The 21,495-nt window shown below is 46.2% G+C and overlaps 1 protein-coding gene across 1 annotated transcript in view; it reads right to left on the reverse strand.

Moving 5' to 3' along the window:
- Window positions 1-21,495, reverse strand: part of LOC120040288 (beta-chimaerin-like) — a 50,883-nt gene that overhangs the window by 1,293 nt on the left and 28,095 nt on the right. Inside the window, exons 7-11 of the mRNA XM_038985483.1 lie at window positions 15,751-16,383; window positions 9,809-9,893; window positions 1,346-1,519; window positions 406-483; window positions 37-174 (exon numbers count right to left, since the gene is read on the reverse strand). Of these exons, the coding sequence (XP_038841411.1) occupies window positions 37-174; window positions 406-483; window positions 1,346-1,519; window positions 9,809-9,893; window positions 15,751-16,383 (1,108 nt within the window). The remainder of the gene's footprint in view (window positions 1-36; window positions 175-405; window positions 484-1,345; window positions 1,520-9,808; window positions 9,894-15,750; window positions 16,384-21,495) is intronic.

Here is a 21,495-nt window from a genome sequence, read left to right on the forward strand (position 1 = left end):
TGAGCTAATTGTGGGAATAAGTATGGGAGTACGTACTTGCAGCTTGTATGAATCTGGAGTACACGTGGAATGTGATGACTGGAATGGGCAGGTCTCTCAGATAGAGCTTCAGAGCTCCAGCGATGATGTTGATGTCGTTGTACACATTGGCACTGATGTCTGCCTTCTCGCCATCTGCAGAGATGACACACCAGACACATTACGTACCGACCAGACTGCAGTATATTCACTACAATTACCACAATGCAACATATATGCCCTTTACACCTCACATAACGACATCCGGCAGTCTGATACGGCTATCCTGTGCTCATGTGCTTTTCATTTGAACCTATGGACTTTCATGTCTCATAACCTTAAACCAGACCTAAGCACTGAGGCAAAGGAAATTAAGTTAACACAAACCTCGGTCAAAGGCGAGCCTCACGTCCTCAATGTGTTCTGAGAAGCCAGACACTCTGTAGAGACCCTCAGACTGCAGACCTGCAAGCAGCAACACAGAGAGTCGGTTATCTCTACTCCCTGTACCCTCTTTCACCCCCATGCAGTCTCTACTAAATAAACTCAACAAGCTCTTTGGATCAACAAAATTATTCAACAAGGGTGGCCTTTATTTCAACCAATGGAGCCTTGAGGCAGATTACAGTACTTTGGGGGAATTACATATTTTGATTAAGTGTATTACATATATTTTAGAAATAACACATCCAGTTGAAATAACCCTTTTGAGAGTAGTTCAACACAGTTCAAATGGACAATTTTCTTTCACTAAATGTAGCAATGTCCACCTGGAACAGCCTAAAGAGGACTGGCCACCTCTCAGAGCCTGGTTCCTCTCTAGGTTTCTTCCTAGGTTCCTTCCTTTTTAGGGACTATTTCCTAGCCACTGTGCTTCTACATCTGCATTGCTGTTTGGGGTTTTAGGCTGGGTTTCTGTCTAAGCTCTTTGTGACATCTGCTGATGTAAAAATTGATTTATAAATACATTTGATTGATTGAATTTGATGCGAATTTAAAAGATTGGTTTACACAGCATTTACTTTAGGAGCCTCCTTAGCCCTGGTCCAAGAGAGCCAATACATTTTAGTCATTTAGCAGACGCTTTTATCCAGAGCAACTTACAGTTGTGAGTGCATACATTAAAGTACTGGTCCCCATGGGAATCGAACCCACAACCCTGGCGTTGCTAGCGCCATTCTCTACCAACTGACCAAGACCAAATCCCAGACATCCATTTTCACCTTGAAATTTGAATATTCTTTCAGTTTAGCTAACATGCAGGGTGCACCTGGCTTAAATGTCACAGAAACATTCTAAACTGAATGGCTGCTAAACGGAACGGTACCTCGTAGTTCTATCTCCTTGATACACATGTCCACCACCATGGGCCGTGTGGTGTTGTGGGCCTTGACCAGGGTAGTGAGGTCACAGCTGAACACCTTCTTAATCCTGCGCAGGTCTGGCTGACAGTCGCTGGGCACCAGCTTGGAGCACTGCTTGTGTACGTTCAGCCCACAGTCTGGAAACCACAGGTCAGAGAGGTAGTCAGTGTTAAATACACACCCATACAGAAAGGATATATTCAAATCTTATAATCTGACATGATTATGGTCGACTTCTTCTAAAACAACATGTGACACTGTAACACATTACAGAAGGGTTAGAGATAACAAGTAGTACATTGATTAACCCCAATCTCAGAGAGAAAGCCCAGCCAGCTACGGTAAGACCAGGCTGCTTCAATATGCCATGGTGGGCCACGTCACAGCGTATCTGTCCCCAGGGGCGTGTCTTGTCTTGGCTGTTTGGCAGTGTTGTGGTTTTAGTCACGCAGAGGGTCTTGGACAGATGGGGGTGAGAGAGCAGAGCACTACCTCTCTGTGTGGCATCACTGTCCCGGTCTGGCCTGCACACACACCGTGACGAAGAGAACAAGCTGCCTCTCTGGGAGATGCCACAGGAATGTAACCTAGGTTGAGGTTTCTCTGCCTGTAAACATACTGTACTTGGGAGTCTCCCTGACTCAATAAGAACATCCAGCTAAATCATTCACCACTGATCGTGGCGTTTTTACTACCAAGAAATACCCAGCATTATTGCTGGTCCGCTGACTGGGGTTCCTTATTCTCAGACACAGATTAAAAACAGAGAAAAACAGAGGGAGACTGTCACACAGAAACAGATAAAGATGGATAAAGAGAGATAGACAGACAAGGAGATGGGATAGGGAGGAAGAGGACAGGCTAAGCATGCCAGATAAGAAGGAAGAGAGAGAGAACAGAGCGAGATGGGGATAGGGAGGAAGAGAGAGAGAACAGAGAGAGATGGGGACAGGGAGGAAGAGAGACAATGAGGATAGAAAGCCAGTCATCAGGTTGTGTATCTCTGTGTGTTAGAGAAGGACTGCTTCAGATACAACTGGAAGTACTAAAGAAGTCTTCTGATTGCCATAGGGCACAGGGCTGTCTGATGACACCAGTGTTTGCCTGGGGCTTATAAGCATGGCTAATAACTGAACAACAAACCATCTGTCTACAGAGAAAAACAGCCACGTTAGTCCTCCTCTAAAACACATCCATGTCAGGATTGTGTCCAGGCCATAATAGAACCCTGTGTCTATCGCAGAGAGTTCAGGGACTTTCCAAACCTACTTGTCAACTAGCCTCAATTGTGCTACAGTCTTGCTAAGTTGTAAATGTCTGTAATGTATTTCTATTGTGTGTATGAACCCTATACTTCACTGCACCAGTGAAGTATAGGGCGGCAGGTAGCCTAGTGGTTAGAGCGTTGGGCCAGTAACCAGCAGGTAGCCTAGTGGTTAGAGCGTTGGGCCAGTAACCAGCAGGTAGCCTAGTGGTTAGAGCGTTGGGCCAGTAACCAGCAGGTAGTCTAGTGGTTAGAGCGTTGGGCCAGTAACCAGCAGGTAGCCTAGTGGTTAGAGCGTTGGGCCAGTAACCAGCAGGTAGTCTAGTGGTTAGAGCGTTGGGCCAGTAACCAGCAGGTAGTCTAGTGGTTAGAGCGTTGGGCCAGTATCCAGCAGGTAGCCTAGTGGTTAGAGCGTTGGGCCAGTAACCAGCAGGTAGTCTAGTGGTTAGAGCGTTGGGCCAGTAACCAGCAGGTAGCCTAGTGGTTAGAGCGTTGGGCCAGTAACCGATAGGTTGCTGGAACGAATCCTTGAGCTGACAAGGTAAAAATGTGTCGTTCTGCCCCTGAACAAGGCAGTTAATCCACTGTTCCCCAATATGGGGTCATTGTAAATAAGAAATTGTTCTAAACTGGCTTGCCTCATCAAATAAAAAATACAATCTGATCTGTTATTCAGCCAACAAACATTTCAACAAGTTCACTAGGATACAACATTATTGATCAGTGGAATCATTAGGTGGAGTGTTCATAAATACTAGGGTTGCAAAGAGTGGTTCATTTACTGGAAATTTTCAAGTTATCACAAGACATCTAGTGGCGCTTTTTGGGTATTTCAGATTATCACAGGTATCTGTAATTATCTCTGGCCCTCTGTGTGGCCTTATTACCTGTAAAAATATATAAAATAAGCAAACAATGACAACACTGTAAAACATGATCCTAAATATAAACCAGCAACTTAGTAAATACCATTGGTACCATATTAGGGTGTCAGTGTGACATACAGTACCAGTCAAAAGTCTGGACACACCTACTGTACTCATTACAGGGTTTATATTTTTACTATTTTCTACATGTATTTTATTTGAGATTCTTCAAAGTTGCCACCCTTTGCCTTGATGACAGCTTTGAACACTCTTGGCATTCTCTCAACCAGCTTCATGAGGTATGCTTTTCCAACAGTCTTGAAGGAGTTTCCACATGTGCTGAGCACTTGTTTCCTTCACTCTGCGGTCCAACTCATTCCAAACCATTTCAATTGGGTTGAGGTCGGGTGATTGTGGAGGCCAGGTCATCTGATGCACCACTCCATCACTCTCCTTCTTGGTCAAATAGCCCTTACACAGCCTGGAGGTGTGTTTTGGGTCATTGTCCTGTTGAAAAACAAATGATAGTTCCACTAAGCGCAAACCAGATGGGATGGAGTATCGCTGCAGAATGCTGTGGTAGCCATGCTGGTTAAGTGTGCTTTGAATTCTAAATAAATCAGTGTCACCAGCAAAACACCCCCACACCATCACACCTCCTCCTCCATGCTTCACTGTGGGAACCACACATGCGGAGATCATCCATTCACCTACTCTGCATCTCACAAAGACAAAATCTCAAATTTGGACACGTCAGACCAAAGGACAGATTTCCACCGGTCTAATGTCCATTGCTTGTGTTTCTTGGCCCAAACAAGTCTCTTCTTCTTATTGGTGTCCTTTAGTAGTGGATTATTTGCAGCAATTCAGCCTGATTCACGCAGCCTCTTCTGAACAGTTGATGTTGAGATGTTTCTGTAACTTTAACTCTGTAAAGCATTTATTTGGGCTGCAATCTGAGGTGCAGTTAATTCTAATCTACTTATCCTCTGCAGCAGAGGTAACTCTGGGTCTTCCTTTCCTGTGGCGGTCCTCATGAGAGCCAGTTTCATCATAGTGCTTGATGATTTTTGTGACTGCACTTGAAGAAACTTTCAAAGTTCTTAAAATGTTCCTGATTGACTGACCTTCATGTCTTAAATTAATTATGGACTGTCTTTTCTCTGCTTATTTGAGCTGTTCTTCCCATAATATGGACTTGGTCTTTTACCAAATAGGGATATCTTCTGTATACCACCCATACCTTGTCACAACACAGCAGATTGGCTCAAATGCATTCAGAAGGAAAGAAATTCACACCTGTTAATTGAAATGCATTCCAGGTGACTACCTCATGAAGCTGGTGGAAAGAATGCCAAGTGTGTGCAAAGCTGTCATTAAGGCAAAGGGTGGCTACTTTGAGGAACCTCAAATACCTTCTGATTTGTTTAGCACTTTTTTGGTTACTACATGATTCCATATGTGTTATTTCATCGTTTTGATGTCTTCACTATTATTCTGCAGTGTAGAAAATAGTAAAGAAAGAAAATTGGTGCCAAACTGGTGGCAGTTGTGACAAAAGTTAATAGTAAATAGAGTGTCACGGTTCATTAAAAATAATGTCATTGTTGATTAGATGCTTTTTGCATTATTATGCTGTTTTCTCTTCAACCATATGGTCTATCTACTAGAAGCTCATGGACAATATGGTAACTTACCGGTAGCTTTGCAACCCTAAATATTACATCCTTTTATCTGGCAGGAAGCTCCAAGGACAGCTACAGTACATGTGTCCCTTTTCACTCGATTTAACTTCAGGATTGGAATGATATGAACAGTATTGTGATATTTTCCCCATGTACTGAAGCACTGAAACGGGTTAAAACCACTCCTTAAAAAGGATCTCCATTACAAAGCATGACGGCACGGCCAGACGGCACGGCACGGCCAGACCAGACGGCACGATCAGACGGCACGGCCAGACCAGACGGCACGATCAGACGGCACGGCCAGACCAGACGGCACGATCAGACGGCACGGCCAGACCAGACGGCACGATCAGACGGCACGGCCAGACCAGACGGCACGATCAGACGGCACGGCCAGACCAGACGGCACGATCAGACGGCACGGCACGGCCAGACCAGACGGCACGATCAGACGGCACGGCCAGACCAGACGGCCAGACCAGACGGCCAGACGGCACGGCCAGACGGGATTGTTTTGATCTCGCAGACTGGGACATGTTCCGGGTAGCCTCAGAGAGTAATATCGACGTATACGCTGATTCGGTGAGTGAGTTTATAAGAAAGTGTGTAGGAGATGTTGTACCTACTGTGACTATTAAAACCTACCCTAACCAGAAACTGTGGATAGATGGTGGCATTCGCACCAAACTGAAAGTGCAAATCACCACATTTAACCATGGAAAAGTGACTGGGAATATGGCCAAATACAAACAGTGTAGTTGTTCCCTCCGCAAGGTAATCAAACGAGCAAAATGTCAGTATTAGAGACAAAGTGGAGTCACAATTCAACGGCTCAGACACGACATATATGTGGTAGGGTCTACAAACAACCACGGACTACAAAAGGAAAACCACAGCCACCTCACGGACACCAACTAAACACCTTCTTTGCCCGCTTTGAGGATAATACAGTGCCACAGACACGGCCTGCTACCAAGGACTGTGGGATCTCCTTCTCCGTGGCCGATGGGAGTAAGGCATTTAAACGTGTTAACCCTCGCAAGTCTGCCGGCCCAGACGGCATCCCTAGCCGCGTCCTCAGAGCATGCGCAGACCAGCTGGCATGTTAACGGACATATTCCATCTCTCCCTATCCCAGTCTCCTGTCCCCACATGTTTCATGATGGCCACCATTGTTCCAGTACTCAAGAAGACAAAAGGTAACTGAACTAAATGACTATCGCCCCGTAGCACTCACTTCTGTCATCATGAAGTGCTTTGAGAGACTAGTCAAGGATCATATAACCTCCACCTTGCGTGCGTGCTCAGCCCCCTCCTGTACTCCCTGTTCACCCATGACTGCATGGCCATGCACACCTCCAACTCAATCATCAAGTTTGCAGACCACACAACAGTAGTAGGCTTGATCACCAACGACGACGAGACCACCTATAGGGAGGAAGTGAGGGCACTCATAGTGTGGTGTCAGTAAAACAACCTCTCACTCAACGTCAACAAAACAAAGGAGATGATCGTGAACTTCAGGAAACAGCAGAGGGAGCACCCCCCTATCCACATCAATGGGACAGCAGTGGAGAAGGTGGAACGTTACGTTGCTCGGTGTACACATCACAGACAAACTGAAATGGTCCATCCACACAGACAGTGTGGTGAAGAAGGCGCAACAGCGCCTCTTCAACCTCAAGAGGCTGAAGAAATGTGACTTGTCACCTAAAACCCTCACAAACTTTTACAGATGCACAATTGAGAGCATCCTGTCGGGCTGTATCACCGCCTGGTACAGCAACTGCACCGCCCTCAACCGCAAGGCTCTCCAGAGGGTGGTGCGGTCTGCACAACGCATCACCAGGGGCAAACTACCTGCCCTCCAGGACACCTACAGCACCTGATGTCACAGGAAGACCAAAAAAATAATCAAGGACAACAACCACCCGAGCTGCTGCCTGTTCACCCCGCTACCATCCAGAAGGCGAGGTCAGTACAGGTGCATTAAAGCTGGGACCGAGAGACTGAAAAACATCTATCTCAAGGCCATCAGACCTAAAACAGCCACTAACACAGATGCTGCTGCCTACATACAGACTCAATCATTGGCCACTTTAATAAATGGATCACTAGTCACTTTAAGAATGCCACTTTAATAATGTTTACATATCTTGCATTACTCATCTCATATGTATATACTGTATTTTATACCATCTATTGCATCTTGCTCATGCCGCTCTGTCATTGCTCATCCATATATTTATATGTATATATTCTTATTCCATTCTTTTACTTAGATTTGTGTGTATTAGGTAGTTGTTGTGGAATTGTTAGATTACTTGTTAGATATTACTGCACTGTCGGAACTAGAAGCACAAGCATTTCGCTACACTCGCAATAACATCTGCTAACCATGTGTATGTGACCAATAAAATTAGATTTGACAGCACAGCCAGCCTTGTTGCAGTTTTGTGGATACAGTATTTGGATGTCCTTGCTTGACTGGGTGTGTCCCGTTGATGCACCTTCTAAGCTCTCTGTGAGCGTCTGTCTTGTTTATAAATAGTTGACAGCCATAGTCGCCGGGGGAACTGGTTTGTCCCAGGTGTCACTGAGGAATGCTAAATTACTACATTTCACAGGCCTCATCCAACCATTGATTTACATGGAACAGACCACATTTCCTGGACTCTACATTCCATGACATGATCCAGGCTTGAACATAATATTGTAATACCCTTTTTATTGTCATAGCATTTAAAAATAAATACATTATTAGGCATTTCAAGTTTGATATCTCATGTGTTACAATTAGTCACATGACATTAGTCGCATGACATGAAACCCAACCGGACAGAGACGTCCGATCAGTTGTCCAATTTGATTGATATTTGATCAAACGTGAATTCTTGAAATAAATCAAAACTTGGAAGTCATATTGTAAACACGGGGGATAAAATGAGACAACACCTGGTTACATGGATGATTTATTGAACATGTTGACTTAATCCATTTCTGCCCAGAGGGATGTTAACAGGACTCCAAGGGTCTGATCAGGGATGTTAACAGGACTCCAAGGGTCTGATCAGGGATGTTAACAGGACCCCAGGGGTCTGATCAGGGATGTTAACAGGACTCCAAGGGTCTGATCAGGGATGTTAACAGGACCCCAAGGGTCTGATCAGGGATGTTAACAGGACTCCAAGGATCTGATCAGGGATGTTAACAGGACTCCAAGGGTCTGATCAGGGATGTTAACAGGACCCCAAGGGTCTGATCAGGGATGTTAACAGGACCCTAAGGGTCTGATCAGGGATGTTAACAGGACTCCAAGGGTCTGATCAGGGATGTTAACAGGACTCCAAGGGTCTGATCAGGGATGTTAACAGGACTCCAAGGGTCTGATCAGGGATGTTAACAGGACCCCAAGGGTCTGATCAGGGATGTTAACAGGACCCCAAGGGTCTGATCAGGGATGTTAACAGGACCCCAAGGGTCTGATCAGGGATGTTAACAGGACTCCAAGGGTCTGATCAGGGATGTTAACAGGACTCCAAGGGTCTGATCAGGGATGTTAACAGGACTCCAAGGATCTGATCAGGGATGTTAACAGGACCCCAAGGGTCTGATCAGGGATGTTAACAGGACTCCAAGGGTCTGATCAGGGATGTTAACAGGACTCCAAGGGTCTGATCAGGGATGTTAACAGGACCCCAAGGGTCTGATCAGGGATGTTAACAGGACCCCAAGGGTCTGATCAGGGATGTTAACAGGACTCCAAGGGTCTGATCAGGGATGTTAACAGGACTCCAAGGGTCTGATCAGGGATGTTAACAGGACTCCAAGGGTCTGATCAGGGATGTTAACAGGACTCCAAGGGTCTGATCAGGGATGTTAACAGGACTCCAAGGGTCTGATCAGGGATGTTAACAGGACTCCAAGGGTCTGATCAGGGATGTTAACAGGACCCCAAGGGTCTGATCAGGGATGTTAACAGGACTCCAAGGGTCTGATCAGGGATGTTAACAGGACCCCAAGGGTCTGATCAGGGATGTTAACAGGACCCCAAGGGTCTGATCAGGGATGTTAACAGGACCCCAAGGGTCTGATCAGGGATGTTAACAGGACCCCAAGGGTCTGATCAGGGATGTTAACAGGACCCCAAGGGTCTGATCAGGGATGTTAACAGGACCCCAAGGGTCTGATCAGGGATGTTAACAGGACTCCAAGGGTCTGATCAGGGATGTTAACAGGACTCCAAGGGTCTGATCAGGGATGTTAACAGGACCCCAAGGGTCTGATCAGGGATGTTAACAGGACCCCAAGGGTCTGATCAGGGATGTTAACAGGACTACAAGGGTCTGATCAGGGATGTTAACAGGACTCCAAGGGTCTGATCAGGGATTGGAGTTATTTTCTTTAGGCTTTCATCCCAAATTGCATCCAATTCCCTGTAAAACTTTAGATCAGAACCCTATGAGCCCTACACACGTGGACTACATAGGTAATAGGGTGATATTTGGGACGGTGCTCTAATGTGATGAAGTACCCATGAAAGGTCAGTGATGGTAGCTAGGTCAGCAGTGAGCAGTGTTGGGATGTCTGAATGGAAGAGGAGGTTACCTGAGCAGTGGACCCCTTGGGCTATGAGGCCCCACATGAAGTTGGCACAATACTCGCACCAGTGAGGCCCTCGGAAAGTATGAACCTATGGAAGGGTGAGAAAACACAGCAATAGATTAGAGTCTGGAAGACACGCCACACCTTCTCGCTCTCACTGAACAAACATTATAAAACTCTAAATCACACACACACCACTAAACAAACATAACTCTCTAAATCACACATACCTCACTGAACAAACATAACTCTAAATCACACACACATATACGCAAAGACAAGATCTGTGAATTCTTTCATTCATTGTATTTCTGGAGGTGAGTAGGACCCAGGTCAGGTCAGACGGTTACTGTAGGTGAGTAGGACCCAGGGCAGGTCAGAAGGTTACTGTAGGTGAGTAGGACCCAGGTCAGACGGTTACTGTAGGTGAGTAGGACCCAGGGCAGGTCAGAAGGTTACTGTAGGTGAGTAGGACCCAGGTCAGACGTTTACTGTAGGTGAGTAGGACCCAGGTCAGGTCAGACGTTTACTGTAGGTGAGTAGGACCCAGGTCAGGTCAGAAGGTTACTGTAGGTGAGTAGGACCCAGGTCAGACGTTTACTGTAGGTGAGTAGGACCCAGGTTAGGTCAGACGTTTACTGTAGGTGAGTAGGACTCAGGTCAGACGTTTACTGTAGGTGAGTAGGACCCAGGGCAGGTCAGATGGTTACTGTAGGTGAGTAGGACCCAGGTCAGGTCAGACGTTTACTGTCGGTGAGTACTGTCCTATGGGCTGCTCTGGCTCGGACGTGGCCTACTGTCCTATGGGCTGCTCTGGCTCGGACGTGGCCTACTGTCCTATGGGCTGCTCTGGCTCAGACGTGGCCTACTGTCCTATGGGCTGCTCTGGCTCAGACGTGGCCTACTGTCCTATGGGCTGCTCTGGCTCGGACGTGGCCTACTGTCCTATGGGCTGCTCTGGCTCAGACGTGGCTTACTGTCCTATGGGCTGCTCTGGCTTGGGATCAGACGTGGCTTACTGTCCTATGAGCTGCTCTGGCTCGGGGTCAGACGTGGCTTACTGTCCTATGGGTTGCTCTGGCTCGGACGTGGCCTACTGTCCTATGGACTGCTCTGGCTCAGACGTGGCCTACTGTCCTATGGGCTGCTCTGGCTCAGACGTGGCTTACTGTCCTACGGGCTGCTCTGGCTCAGACGTGGCTTACTGTCCTATAGGGTGCTCTGGCTTGGGAAGAAAATATTACACTATGGCAAAATAGAGGGATACTTGTTTACCTGGATGTACCACAGCTCTTCACACTGTGCTTAGTAATGACAGAGGAATGTCTCTTCAGTAAGGCAGAGAATACTTGTCTGGGTCCCAAATGGCACCCTATATAGTTACCTACTTTGCCCTGGTGAAACTAGTCCTTTATCTAGGGAATAGGGTGCCATTTGGAACTCAACCCTGGTCTCTGGTCCCAGTCTACAGTGGAAGGGATGGAGGGACCCCAAGCCCAGTCTACAGTGGAAGGGAGGGAGGGAGGGACCCCAAGCCCAGTCTACAGTGGAAGGGATGGAGGGAGGGACCCCAAGCCCAGTCTACAGTGGAAGGGAGGGAGGGAGGGAGGGACCCCAAGCCCAGTCTACAGTGGAAGGGAGGGAGGGAGGGAGGGACCCCAAGCCCAGTCTACAGTGGAAGGGAGGGAGGGAGGGAGGGACCCCAAGCCCAGTCTACAGTGGAAGGGAGGGAGGGAGGGAGGGACCCCAAGCCCAGTCTACAGTGGAAGGGAGGGAGGGAGGGAGGGACCCCAAGCCCAGTCTACAGTGGAAGGGAGGGAGGGAGGGAGGGACCCCAAGCCCAGTCTACAGTGGAAGGGAGGGAGGGAGGGAGGGACCCCAAGCCCAGTCTACAGTGGAAGGGAGGGAGGGAGGGAGGGACCCCAAGCCCAGTCTACAGTGGAAGGGAGGGAGGGAGGGAGGGACCCCAAGCCCAGTCTACAGTGGAAGGGAGGGAGGGAGGGAGGGACCCCAAGCCCAGTCTACAGTGGAAGGGAGGGAGGGAGGGAGGGACCCCAAGCCCAGTCTACAGTGGAAGGGAGGGAGGGAGGGAGGGACCCCAAGCCCAGTCTACAGTGGAAGGGAGGGAGGGAGGGAGGGACCCCAAGCCCAGTCTACAGTGGAAGGGAGGGAGGGAGGGACCCCAAGCCCAGTCTACAGTGGAAGGGAGGGAGGGAGGGACCCCAAGCCCAGTCTACAGTGGAAGGGAGGGAGGGAGGGACCCCAAGCCCAGTCTACAGTGGAAGGGATGGAGGGACCCCAAGCCCAGTCTACAGTGGAAGGGATGGAGGGACCTCAAGCCCAGTCTACAGTGGAATGGAGGGAGGGACCCCAAGCCCAGTCTACAGTGGAAGGGATGGAGGGACCCCAAGCCCAGTCTACAGTGGAAGGGAGGGAGGGACCCCAAGCCCAGTCTACAGTGGAAGGGAGGGAGGGACCCCAAGCCCAGTCTACAGTGGAAGGGAGGGAGGGACCCCAAGCCCAATGAGGGACTGTGTATACAAGTCAGATTAAAAGGATTTACAAAGTGTCTGGCATCTGTTCCTGCCCGGGCTGCTGGATACATGCAAACATGTTCACACACACGCAAGTCTGCACCGACCACTTCACTAAAGAGTTATTAGGTTACGTTAGATTGATAGAACAGTACAGATAAGGGCTCTTGACAGGTGCTGAGCAGCCGGGTGGTTTGCTGTTCCATTCTCAAATGGGACCAGACACTAGGCTGGAGAGCTGGAGGTTAGGAGGCCATTCTACCCTGCAGGCTCACTGAAACCTGAGACACAATGGCAGGAATGTATTCAGGTGCCCATGAGGAGAGATCGCTTTCTCTCTCAATTCAATTTAAGGGCTTTATTGGCATGGGAAACATATGTTAACATTGTCAAAGCAAGAGAACCAAATAATAAACAAGTGAAATAAACAATACAAATTAACAGTAAACATTACACTCACAAAAGTACCAAAATAATAAAAGACATTACAAATGTCATATGTGCAAAAATGTCAAGTACAAAAGGGAAAATAAATTAACAGAAATATGGGTTGTATTTACAATGGTGTTTGTTCTTCACTGGTTGTCCTTTTCTTGTGGCAACAGGTCACACACACTGCTGTTGTGATGGCACACTGTGTTATATCACCTAGTAGATATGGGAGTTTATCAAAATAGGATTTGTTTTCAAATTCTTTGTGGGTTTGTGTAATCTGAGGGAAATATGTCTCTCTAATATGGTCATACACTGGGCAGGAGGTTAGGAAGTGCAGCTCAGTTTCCACCTCATTTTGTAGCTAGTGTGCACATAGCCTGTCTTCTCTTGAGATCCAGGTCTGCCTACGGCGGCCTTTCTCAATAGCAAGGCTACATCCCCTCTGTACATAGTCAAAGATTTTCTACATTTTGGGTCAGTTACTGTGGTCAGGTATTCTGCCACTGTGTATTCTCTGTTTCGGGCCAAGTAGCATTCTAGTTTGCTCTGTTGTTTTTGTTAATTCTTTCCAATGTATCAAAAAAGTATATTTTTGTTTTCTTATGATTTGGTTGGGTCTAATTGTGTTGCTGTCCTGGGGCTCTGTGGGGTCTGCAAACAATTTAGTGGTATCCAATTGGTAGTAGTTACAGTCTTGTCTCATCGCTGCAACTCCCGTACGAACTCGGCGAAGGTCGAGAGCCATGCGTCCCCCGAAACACAACCCAACCAAGCCGCACTGCTTCTTGACACAATGCACATCCAACCCGGAAGCCAGCTGCACCAATGTGTCGGAGGAAACACCGTACACCTGGCGACCTGGTCAGCCACAGGAGTCGCTAGTGCGCGATGAGACAAGGATATCCTTGCCGGCTAAACCCTCCCCTAACCCGGACGACGCTGGGCCAATTGTGCGCCGCCCCATGGGCCTCCCGGTTGCGGCTGGCTGCGACAGAGCCTGGGCTCAAACCCAGAATCTCTGGTGGCACAGCTAGCACTGCGATGCAGTGCCTTAGATCACTGCGCCACCCGGGAGGCCATTATTTTAGTCTTACTGAGATTTACTGTCAGGGCCCAGGTCTAAAAGAATCTGTGCAGAAGATCTAGGTGCTGCTGTAGGCTCTCCTTGGTTGGTGACAGAAGCACCAGATCATCAGCAAACAGTAGAGATTTGACTTCAGATTCTAGTAGGGTGAGGCCGGGTGCTGCAGACTGCTCTAGAGCCCTCGCCAATTCATTGATATATATGTTGAAGAGGGTGGGGCTTAAGATGCATCCCTGTCTCACCCCCAGCCCTGTGGAAAGAAGTGTGTGTGTTTTGCCAATTTTAACCGTGTACATGGATTTTATAATGTCATATGTTTTTCCCCCAACACCAATTTCCATCAATTTGTATAGCAGACCCTAATCCCAAACTGAGTCAAAAGCTTTTTTGAAATCAACAAAGCATGAGAAGACTTTGCCTGTTTTGTTTTGTTTGTTTGTTTGTTAGGGTGTGCAGGGTGAATACATGGTCTGTTTTATGGTAATTTGGTAAAAAGCCAATTTGACATTTGCTCAGTACATTGTTTTCACGAGAAAATGTATGAGTCTGCTGTTAATGATAATGCAGAGGATTTTCCAAAAGGTTGCTATTGACGCATATCCCACAGTAGTTATTATTTGTCTCCACTTCTGTGGATTGGGGTGATCAGTCCTTGATTCCAAATATTGGGGAAGATGCCAGAGCTAAGGATGATATTAAGGAGTTTAAGTATAACCAATTGGAATTTGTTGTCTGTATATTTTATCATTTCATTGTGGACACCAACACCACAGGCCTTTTTGGGTTGGAGGGTTTGTATTTTGTCCTGTAGTTCATTCAAATGTAATTGGATCATCTAGTGGGTTCTGGTAGTCTTATATAGTTTATTCTAAAATGTGTATCTGATCATGTTTCTGCTGTTTGTTCTTTGTTATAGGGCCAAAAAGATTGGAGAAGTGGTTTACTCATACATTTTCATTTTGGATAGATAACTCTGTGTTGTTGTTTGTTTAGGGTTTTCTAAGAGTCTATGGATTCTTCAATTACATTGAGCTGATTTCTGACGTGCTGTTCCTTCTTTTTCCGTAGGGTATTTCTGTATTATTTCTGTATTGTCTTCACCATAGTGAAGGCGTAGGCTGATGTTTTCTGGGTCTCTATGTTTTTGGTTGGATAGGTTTCTCAATTTCTTTCTTAGGTTTTTGCTTTCTTCATCAAACCATTTGTCATTGTTGTTTCTGTTTGAACTGTTTAGATTTGATAGGGAAGTTGAGAGGTCAAAAATACTGGTTAGGTTTACTGCCAAGTTTGTGTTGGTCTCACACACCAAAATCATTTGTTGTATTCAATATTTATTTCAATATATCAACTGTATTTCTGTTTTTGAAAATCAAGATGAAACAAAGAGGTTAAAGTGCTCAAACATCTTAGACAATCAATGTTCACAGCCGTTAATGGGTTAAAACATACGCCATATCCATTAAGCACAGTCGATAGATTTAAACATATGGCTGACAGCTGCACGTGCCCACAAGACAGCTTTCATCATGAAAGCACATGATGATGAATAACATCAGTCTCTGTGTTATAATGGTACCTAACGGTAGCCAGTCAGGTGACAGGTAGGCAGCTCACCAGGCAGATAAAAAGAGTCATTGAAATCGGTTACTTTGTCACTTTGAGGAACGTCGCTTTTAAGTTTCAGATCAACCTGACAGAACTTAATCTCCCAGGCCCTGCATGGACAAGCAGAGCTGCCTGTAGGAATGGAATAATTTCCTGAGGTAAAAGAGCTTTGAACAGAGAATCTACAGAGAGGCAGACCTCCTACAGAGGTCCTAAAGCAGTCGACTCTCCCTCCCTCCCTCCCTACATCCTCCTTTAAAAAGGTTCAATCAAACAAACCATCTCACCTTGAAGTTGTGGATCTTGTCATAGGAGCTCTGCTTCTCGGAGGGGCAGTCTTTCAGGGTGCTGTGCCGTACCAGAGGAGAAGTGGTGATCTGTGGACAGGAAGCCAACAGTTTTAGAGGCTTCCAGAGTAATGTTCTCCTGCTCCCCAACTTGACCCTCAGGGCTAAGGCCAGTAGCTCCTGCCTCTTCCGCTCCCCTCTCTTGGTCTTGTGGACCGTTACATCTCCTGGCCCTATCCCTCCTCCCGGACCCCGGCTCCCTTCCTCCACTTCCATGGCCGCTGCCGTGTGTCTGACTGTGTCCCCCTGTCCTAGTCCGGGCTCCCACAGAGCCTCTGTCTCCTCTGGTGAGCCGTGTGGTGTGTGCTGGAGGACGTAGCGCCCAGCGCTGGGTAACAGACGCCGGCGGCACCTGCCCAACGAGGAGGACACGGCCGCTGTGCTCCACTCCCCTCCTCCCTCTGTTCCTCCTACTCCTCTTCCTGCTGGGACCCAGGATGGTACAGACTGACAGTCAGGATGGGGGCGGCTCTGCATCTGATCTGAGCTCCAGCTCCAGTTCAAGGAGAAAGAAGCAGAGAGCAGCCAGCAGCAGTGGGCGGCCCCAGGGCAGGAGTGTGCCTCACACAATGGCTCTCATTCACACACACCCAATAGGAGAGAGACAAGTCCGGGGGGAGGGTCCCTTGGTTGGTGGGGAGGGGCTAGGAGGAGAGTCCCTTGGTTGGTGGGGAGGGGCTAGGTGGGTGTGTGGGGTTAGAGTGAGTGTGTGTGGGGTGAGGGGGAGCTGTCAGTACAGCTCAGCAGCAATCTAAAGCAGGATCAATGGCTGCAGTCAAACTCTCTAAAGACACTCACACTCAACTGGAGATAATACTGAACTGAACTGCCAGTAGCCCACGGTAACAAACCCCCCCACCAACAACAGTTACATAACCAAGTCCCCTCCACACAACAGGAGTCCTGGCACTATCCTTCTGGCCCAGAAGAGCCACGACATGCTCCTAGATTCCTTCCAGTCCAGTAGAAACAGATTAGTCAACTACATCTCGACCTTCATGCCTCACAATCCACTGGTGGTCTTCCTCTCCCTGCCTAGACTGCAGCCAGACTACAAACAGACGCTATGACTCCAGCCTGCTCCCACCAATCACTCTGCTCTGCTCTTAAACCCCCAGCAGAACAGCACCCGACCATGGTCATCCATTGGGATTGGCAGGGATTATGGCCATAATCCCCACTCAAGGTGTAATCCCACGGTGGCCAAATCCCTGTCAGGTCCCAGGCAGAGTTCATGGTGGCCATGTCCTGACTCAATGGGGGGCTGTTGCCAAATCTACAGCACTACAACAGATTGAGCGACTCTCCTTCTAAACATCCACTCCCTCTAAAACACCAGGAGGGCCTCATCAGCTCCTCTTGATTAACAATACAATCAAATGGGAAGTAGACAACTCAAACTAGTGGACATTCAGGGTTGCTGACATGAAATGTTGAAATTAGGGACAGCAATGCAGTTAGTCTGTGAAGAGAAAGAATGAGGGAATGTCAGAATTAAACTAGAACAGAGGATTTTGTAGCTGTGATGGAATGATGAAGAGCTGGAAGGGTAGAATAGTTGAGGAAGGGAACGATCCTAAGGGAGAGAGAAATATATGCTTGAAGCTCACTCAGCTCAGAGACAAAAGCCCTTCAGCTGAAATGAGAGGATAGGCAGCTTTAAAAGGACATAGAAGCCGTTTTAAAAATATGGCTTTGGGCCTCCTGTACACCGTCCAAACTTCAGTAACGTAGACTGAGGACCATGTTGTGCTGTTGTAACAGTATAGCTTCCGTCCCTCTCCTCGCCCCTACCTGGGCTCGAACCAGGGGCCCTCTGCACACAACAACAGCCACTCTCGAAGCATCGTTACCCATCGCGCCACAAACGCCTCTGCAAGGGAAACAACTACTTCAAGGTCTCAGAGCAAGTGACATCACCGATTGAAACGCTATTAGCGCGCACCACCACTAACTAGCTAGCCATTTCACATTGGTTACACTGTAGCTACACTGTAGCTACAGAAGTAATACTCATTTCTACCAGCATGTCAACTGTGCAACTAGATGAGACAATACATTTACTCCACACAGAAACACATACAAAGCTCTCCCTAACCATAACCCTATCCTCATGATTCCTGCTTACAAGCAAAAACAGGAATGACGTGCTCAATAAGGAAGTGGTCCGATGAAGTGGTTGTTAAGCTACAGGACTGTTTCACTAGCATAGACTGGAATGTTATGGGATTCATCAGTCACCGGCTTCATTAATAAGTGTATCAACGACGTTGTCCCCACAGTGCCTGTATGTACATATCCCAACCAGAAGTCATGGATTACAGGTACCATCCGCACTGAAAAGGCTGTCAGAGCAGCTCACAGCACCTGTACATAGGCCATCTATAAATAGCCCATCCAGCTACCTCATCCCCATACTGTATTTTTTTATTTATCTTGCTCCTTTGCACCCCAGTATCTCTACTTGCACATTCAACTTCTGCACATCTACCATTCCAGTGTTTAATTGCTATATTGTAATTACTTCGCCGCCATGGCCTATTTATTGCCTTACCTCCCTTATCCTACCTCATTTGCACAGAGTTTTTCTACTGTATGTTTGTTTATTCCATGTGTAACTCTGTGTTGTTGTATGTGTCGAACTGCTTTGCTTTATCTTGGCCAGGTCGCAGTTGCAAATGAGAACTTGTTCTCAACTAGCCTACCTGGTTAAATAAAGGTGAAATAAACAAATATAAAAAATATTGCTTGTACCCCTGCACATCGACTCAGTACTGGTCCCTTGTGTATATAGCTAAGTTATCGTTACTCATTGTGTATTTATTATTACTTTAATATTATTTATCTTTTATTTCTCTCTGCATTTTTGGTTAGAGTCCGGAAGTATTTCACTGTTTGTCTACACCTGTTGTTTACAAAGCATGTATCTAATACATTTGATTTAAAATGGCTGAACGGGTAACAGTCAGGACAGGAGAAGCTGTTTGTCACCGAGATAGACATCCTATCAAAGGACAGGAGAAGCTGTTTGTCACCGAGAAAGACATCCTATCAAAGGACAGGAGAAGCTGTTTGTCACCGAGAAAGACATCCTATCAAAGGACAGGAGAAGCTGTTTGTCACCGAGAAAGACATCCTATCAAAGACCAGGAGGAGGATCTAAACTAGACGGGGCAGAGAGAAGAGTAAGGGATCTGGAGGAAGAGGGACAGGTGGATGAAAAAAATGTATGACACAGAAAAAGAAATGGGGAGAGGAGGAGGGAGGGGGTATACAGTACGTATTGAGAGAGAGAGAGCGTGTGTGTGACGGTTATGGTCTTTTTCCCCAAGAGGCAGATGGCTTCTTGTCTCAGAGAAGAGTTTGGAATAAAATACATTTTAAAAAAGGCCCTGGTTTCTTTTCAGCAGCCAGGCTCTGTAATTCACTGTGTGGGTGCAGCTGAGCAGACACAGTGGGGAGAACAGAGGATCATGGGAAAATAGAAAATAACACTAGTGTCTTTCTTTCTGTAAGGTCAGATAACCGTCCAAACAAAAACACACCATCTCATACAATTCCATCCAAACATAGACGTGAATGGGGATGTAGTCAGTGATAAAATCAGTTTTACTATTCAGAAAGTGTAGTGAAAGGAAAACGTACAGTGCCAATTAAAACAGGCCTGCCTGTGTCTGGAAGTATGACAGATCAACATTGAAAGCCTTCTTCCTTTTACAAAGTATGTAGCTACTGTATAAAATCTTTATAGTAGTAGCTCAATTATTTCCCAACGCCATCTTTATAGATCATGTTGTTTCCAACAGACTAACAGGTAGCTCAAGGACGAGGTCATTAAACTTCCAAAAAAAAAAAAACTACTATAACGTCAGAATAAAATCCAAGCAGGCTAACCTCACATTATAGAACTAGGACCAGAACATGGACTAGAAATGCATTGATCACCTTCCATCTCCCCACCAGCACCAGTTACATTAAACCAGTGATGGGTCTCAAACGGCTCCCTATTCCCTGCACAGTGCACTTCTTTTGACCAGAGCCCTGAGGGACCAGAGGGTATAGGGTGCCATTTGGGAAGCTGTTGTTATAGGAGGAAACTGGCAGGAGTTTGGCCACTGTGGCAACTCCCAGCACAAGTACACAGACACATTGAGCCGTGTGAACCGAGGAGGCTGACACACAGCAGGTCACCAGACAGGTTGAGTGAGTCTCCTCCCCCCCTCCGGGAGGAATGTACACACACACACCTGGATGAGGATTTACAAGAGAGAGTAAAGACAGCATGTGAGGGAGTATGTTTACTGTAGCTACTGTGTCTGAAAACACAGGCTGATACTGGACAGAGTATTATAGTACACTGTTAACTAAAGTCAGTAAAGATACAGGCTGATACTGGACAGAGTATTATAGTACACTGTTAACTAAAGTCAGTAAAGATACAGGCTGATACTGGACAGAGTATTATAGTACACTGTTAACTAAAGTCAGTAAAGATACAGGCTGATACTGGACAGAGTATTATAGTACACTGTTATCTAAAGTCAGTAAAGATACAGGCTGATACTGGACAGAGTATTATAGTACAGTGTTAACTAAAGTCAGTAAAGATACAGGCTGATACTGGACAGAGTATTATAGTACAGTGTTAACTAAAGTCAGTAAAGATACAGGCTGATACTGGACAGAGTATTATAGTACAGTGTTAACTAAAGTCAGTAAAGATACAGGCTGATACTGGACAGAGTATTATAGTACACTGTTAACTAAAGTCAGTAAAGATACAGGCTGATACTGGACAGAGTATTATAGTACACTGTTAACTAAAGTCAGTAAAGATACAGGCTGATACTGGACAGAGTATTATAGTACAGTGTTAACTAAAGTCAGTAAAGATACAGGCTGATACTGGACAGAGTATTATAGTACAGTGTTAACTAAAGTCAGTAAAGATACAGGCTGATACTGGACAGAGTATTATAGTACAGTGTTAACTAAAGTCAGTAAAGATACAGGCTGATACTGGACAGAGTATTATAGTACAGTGTTAACTAAAGTCAGTAAAGATACAGGCTGATACTGGACAGAGTATTATAGTACACTGTTAACTAAAGTCAGTAAAGATACAGGCTGATACTGGACAGAGTATTATAGTACAGTGTTAACTAAAGTCAGTAAAGATACAGGCTGATACTGGACAGAGTATTATAGTACAGTGTTAACTAAAGTCAGTAAAGATACAGGCTGATACTGGACAGAGTATTATAGTACACTTAACTAAAGTCAGTAAAGATACAGGCTGATACTGGACAGAGTATTATAGTACAGTGTTAACTAAAGTCAGTAAAGATACAGGCTGATACTGGACAGAGTATTATAGTACAGTGTTAACTAAAGTCAGTAAAGATACAGGCTGATACTGGACAGAGTATTATAGTACAGTGTTAACTAAAGTCAGTAAAGATACAGGCTGATACTGGACATAGTATTATAGTACAGTGTTAACTAAAGTCAGTAAAGATACAGGCTGATACAGGCTGATACTGGACAGAGTATTATAGTACAGTGTTAACTAAAGTCAGTAAAGATACAGGCTGATACTGGACAGAGTATTATAGTACACTGTTAACTAAAGTCAGTAAAGATACAGGCTGATACTGGACAGAGTATTATAGTACAGTGTTAACT

Source organism: Salvelinus namaycush, unplaced genomic scaffold, assembly GCF_016432855.1.
Source record: "Salvelinus namaycush isolate Seneca unplaced genomic scaffold, SaNama_1.0 Scaffold34, whole genome shotgun sequence".
In the NCBI taxonomy this organism is placed as follows: domain Eukaryota; kingdom Metazoa; phylum Chordata; class Actinopteri; order Salmoniformes; family Salmonidae; genus Salvelinus; species Salvelinus namaycush.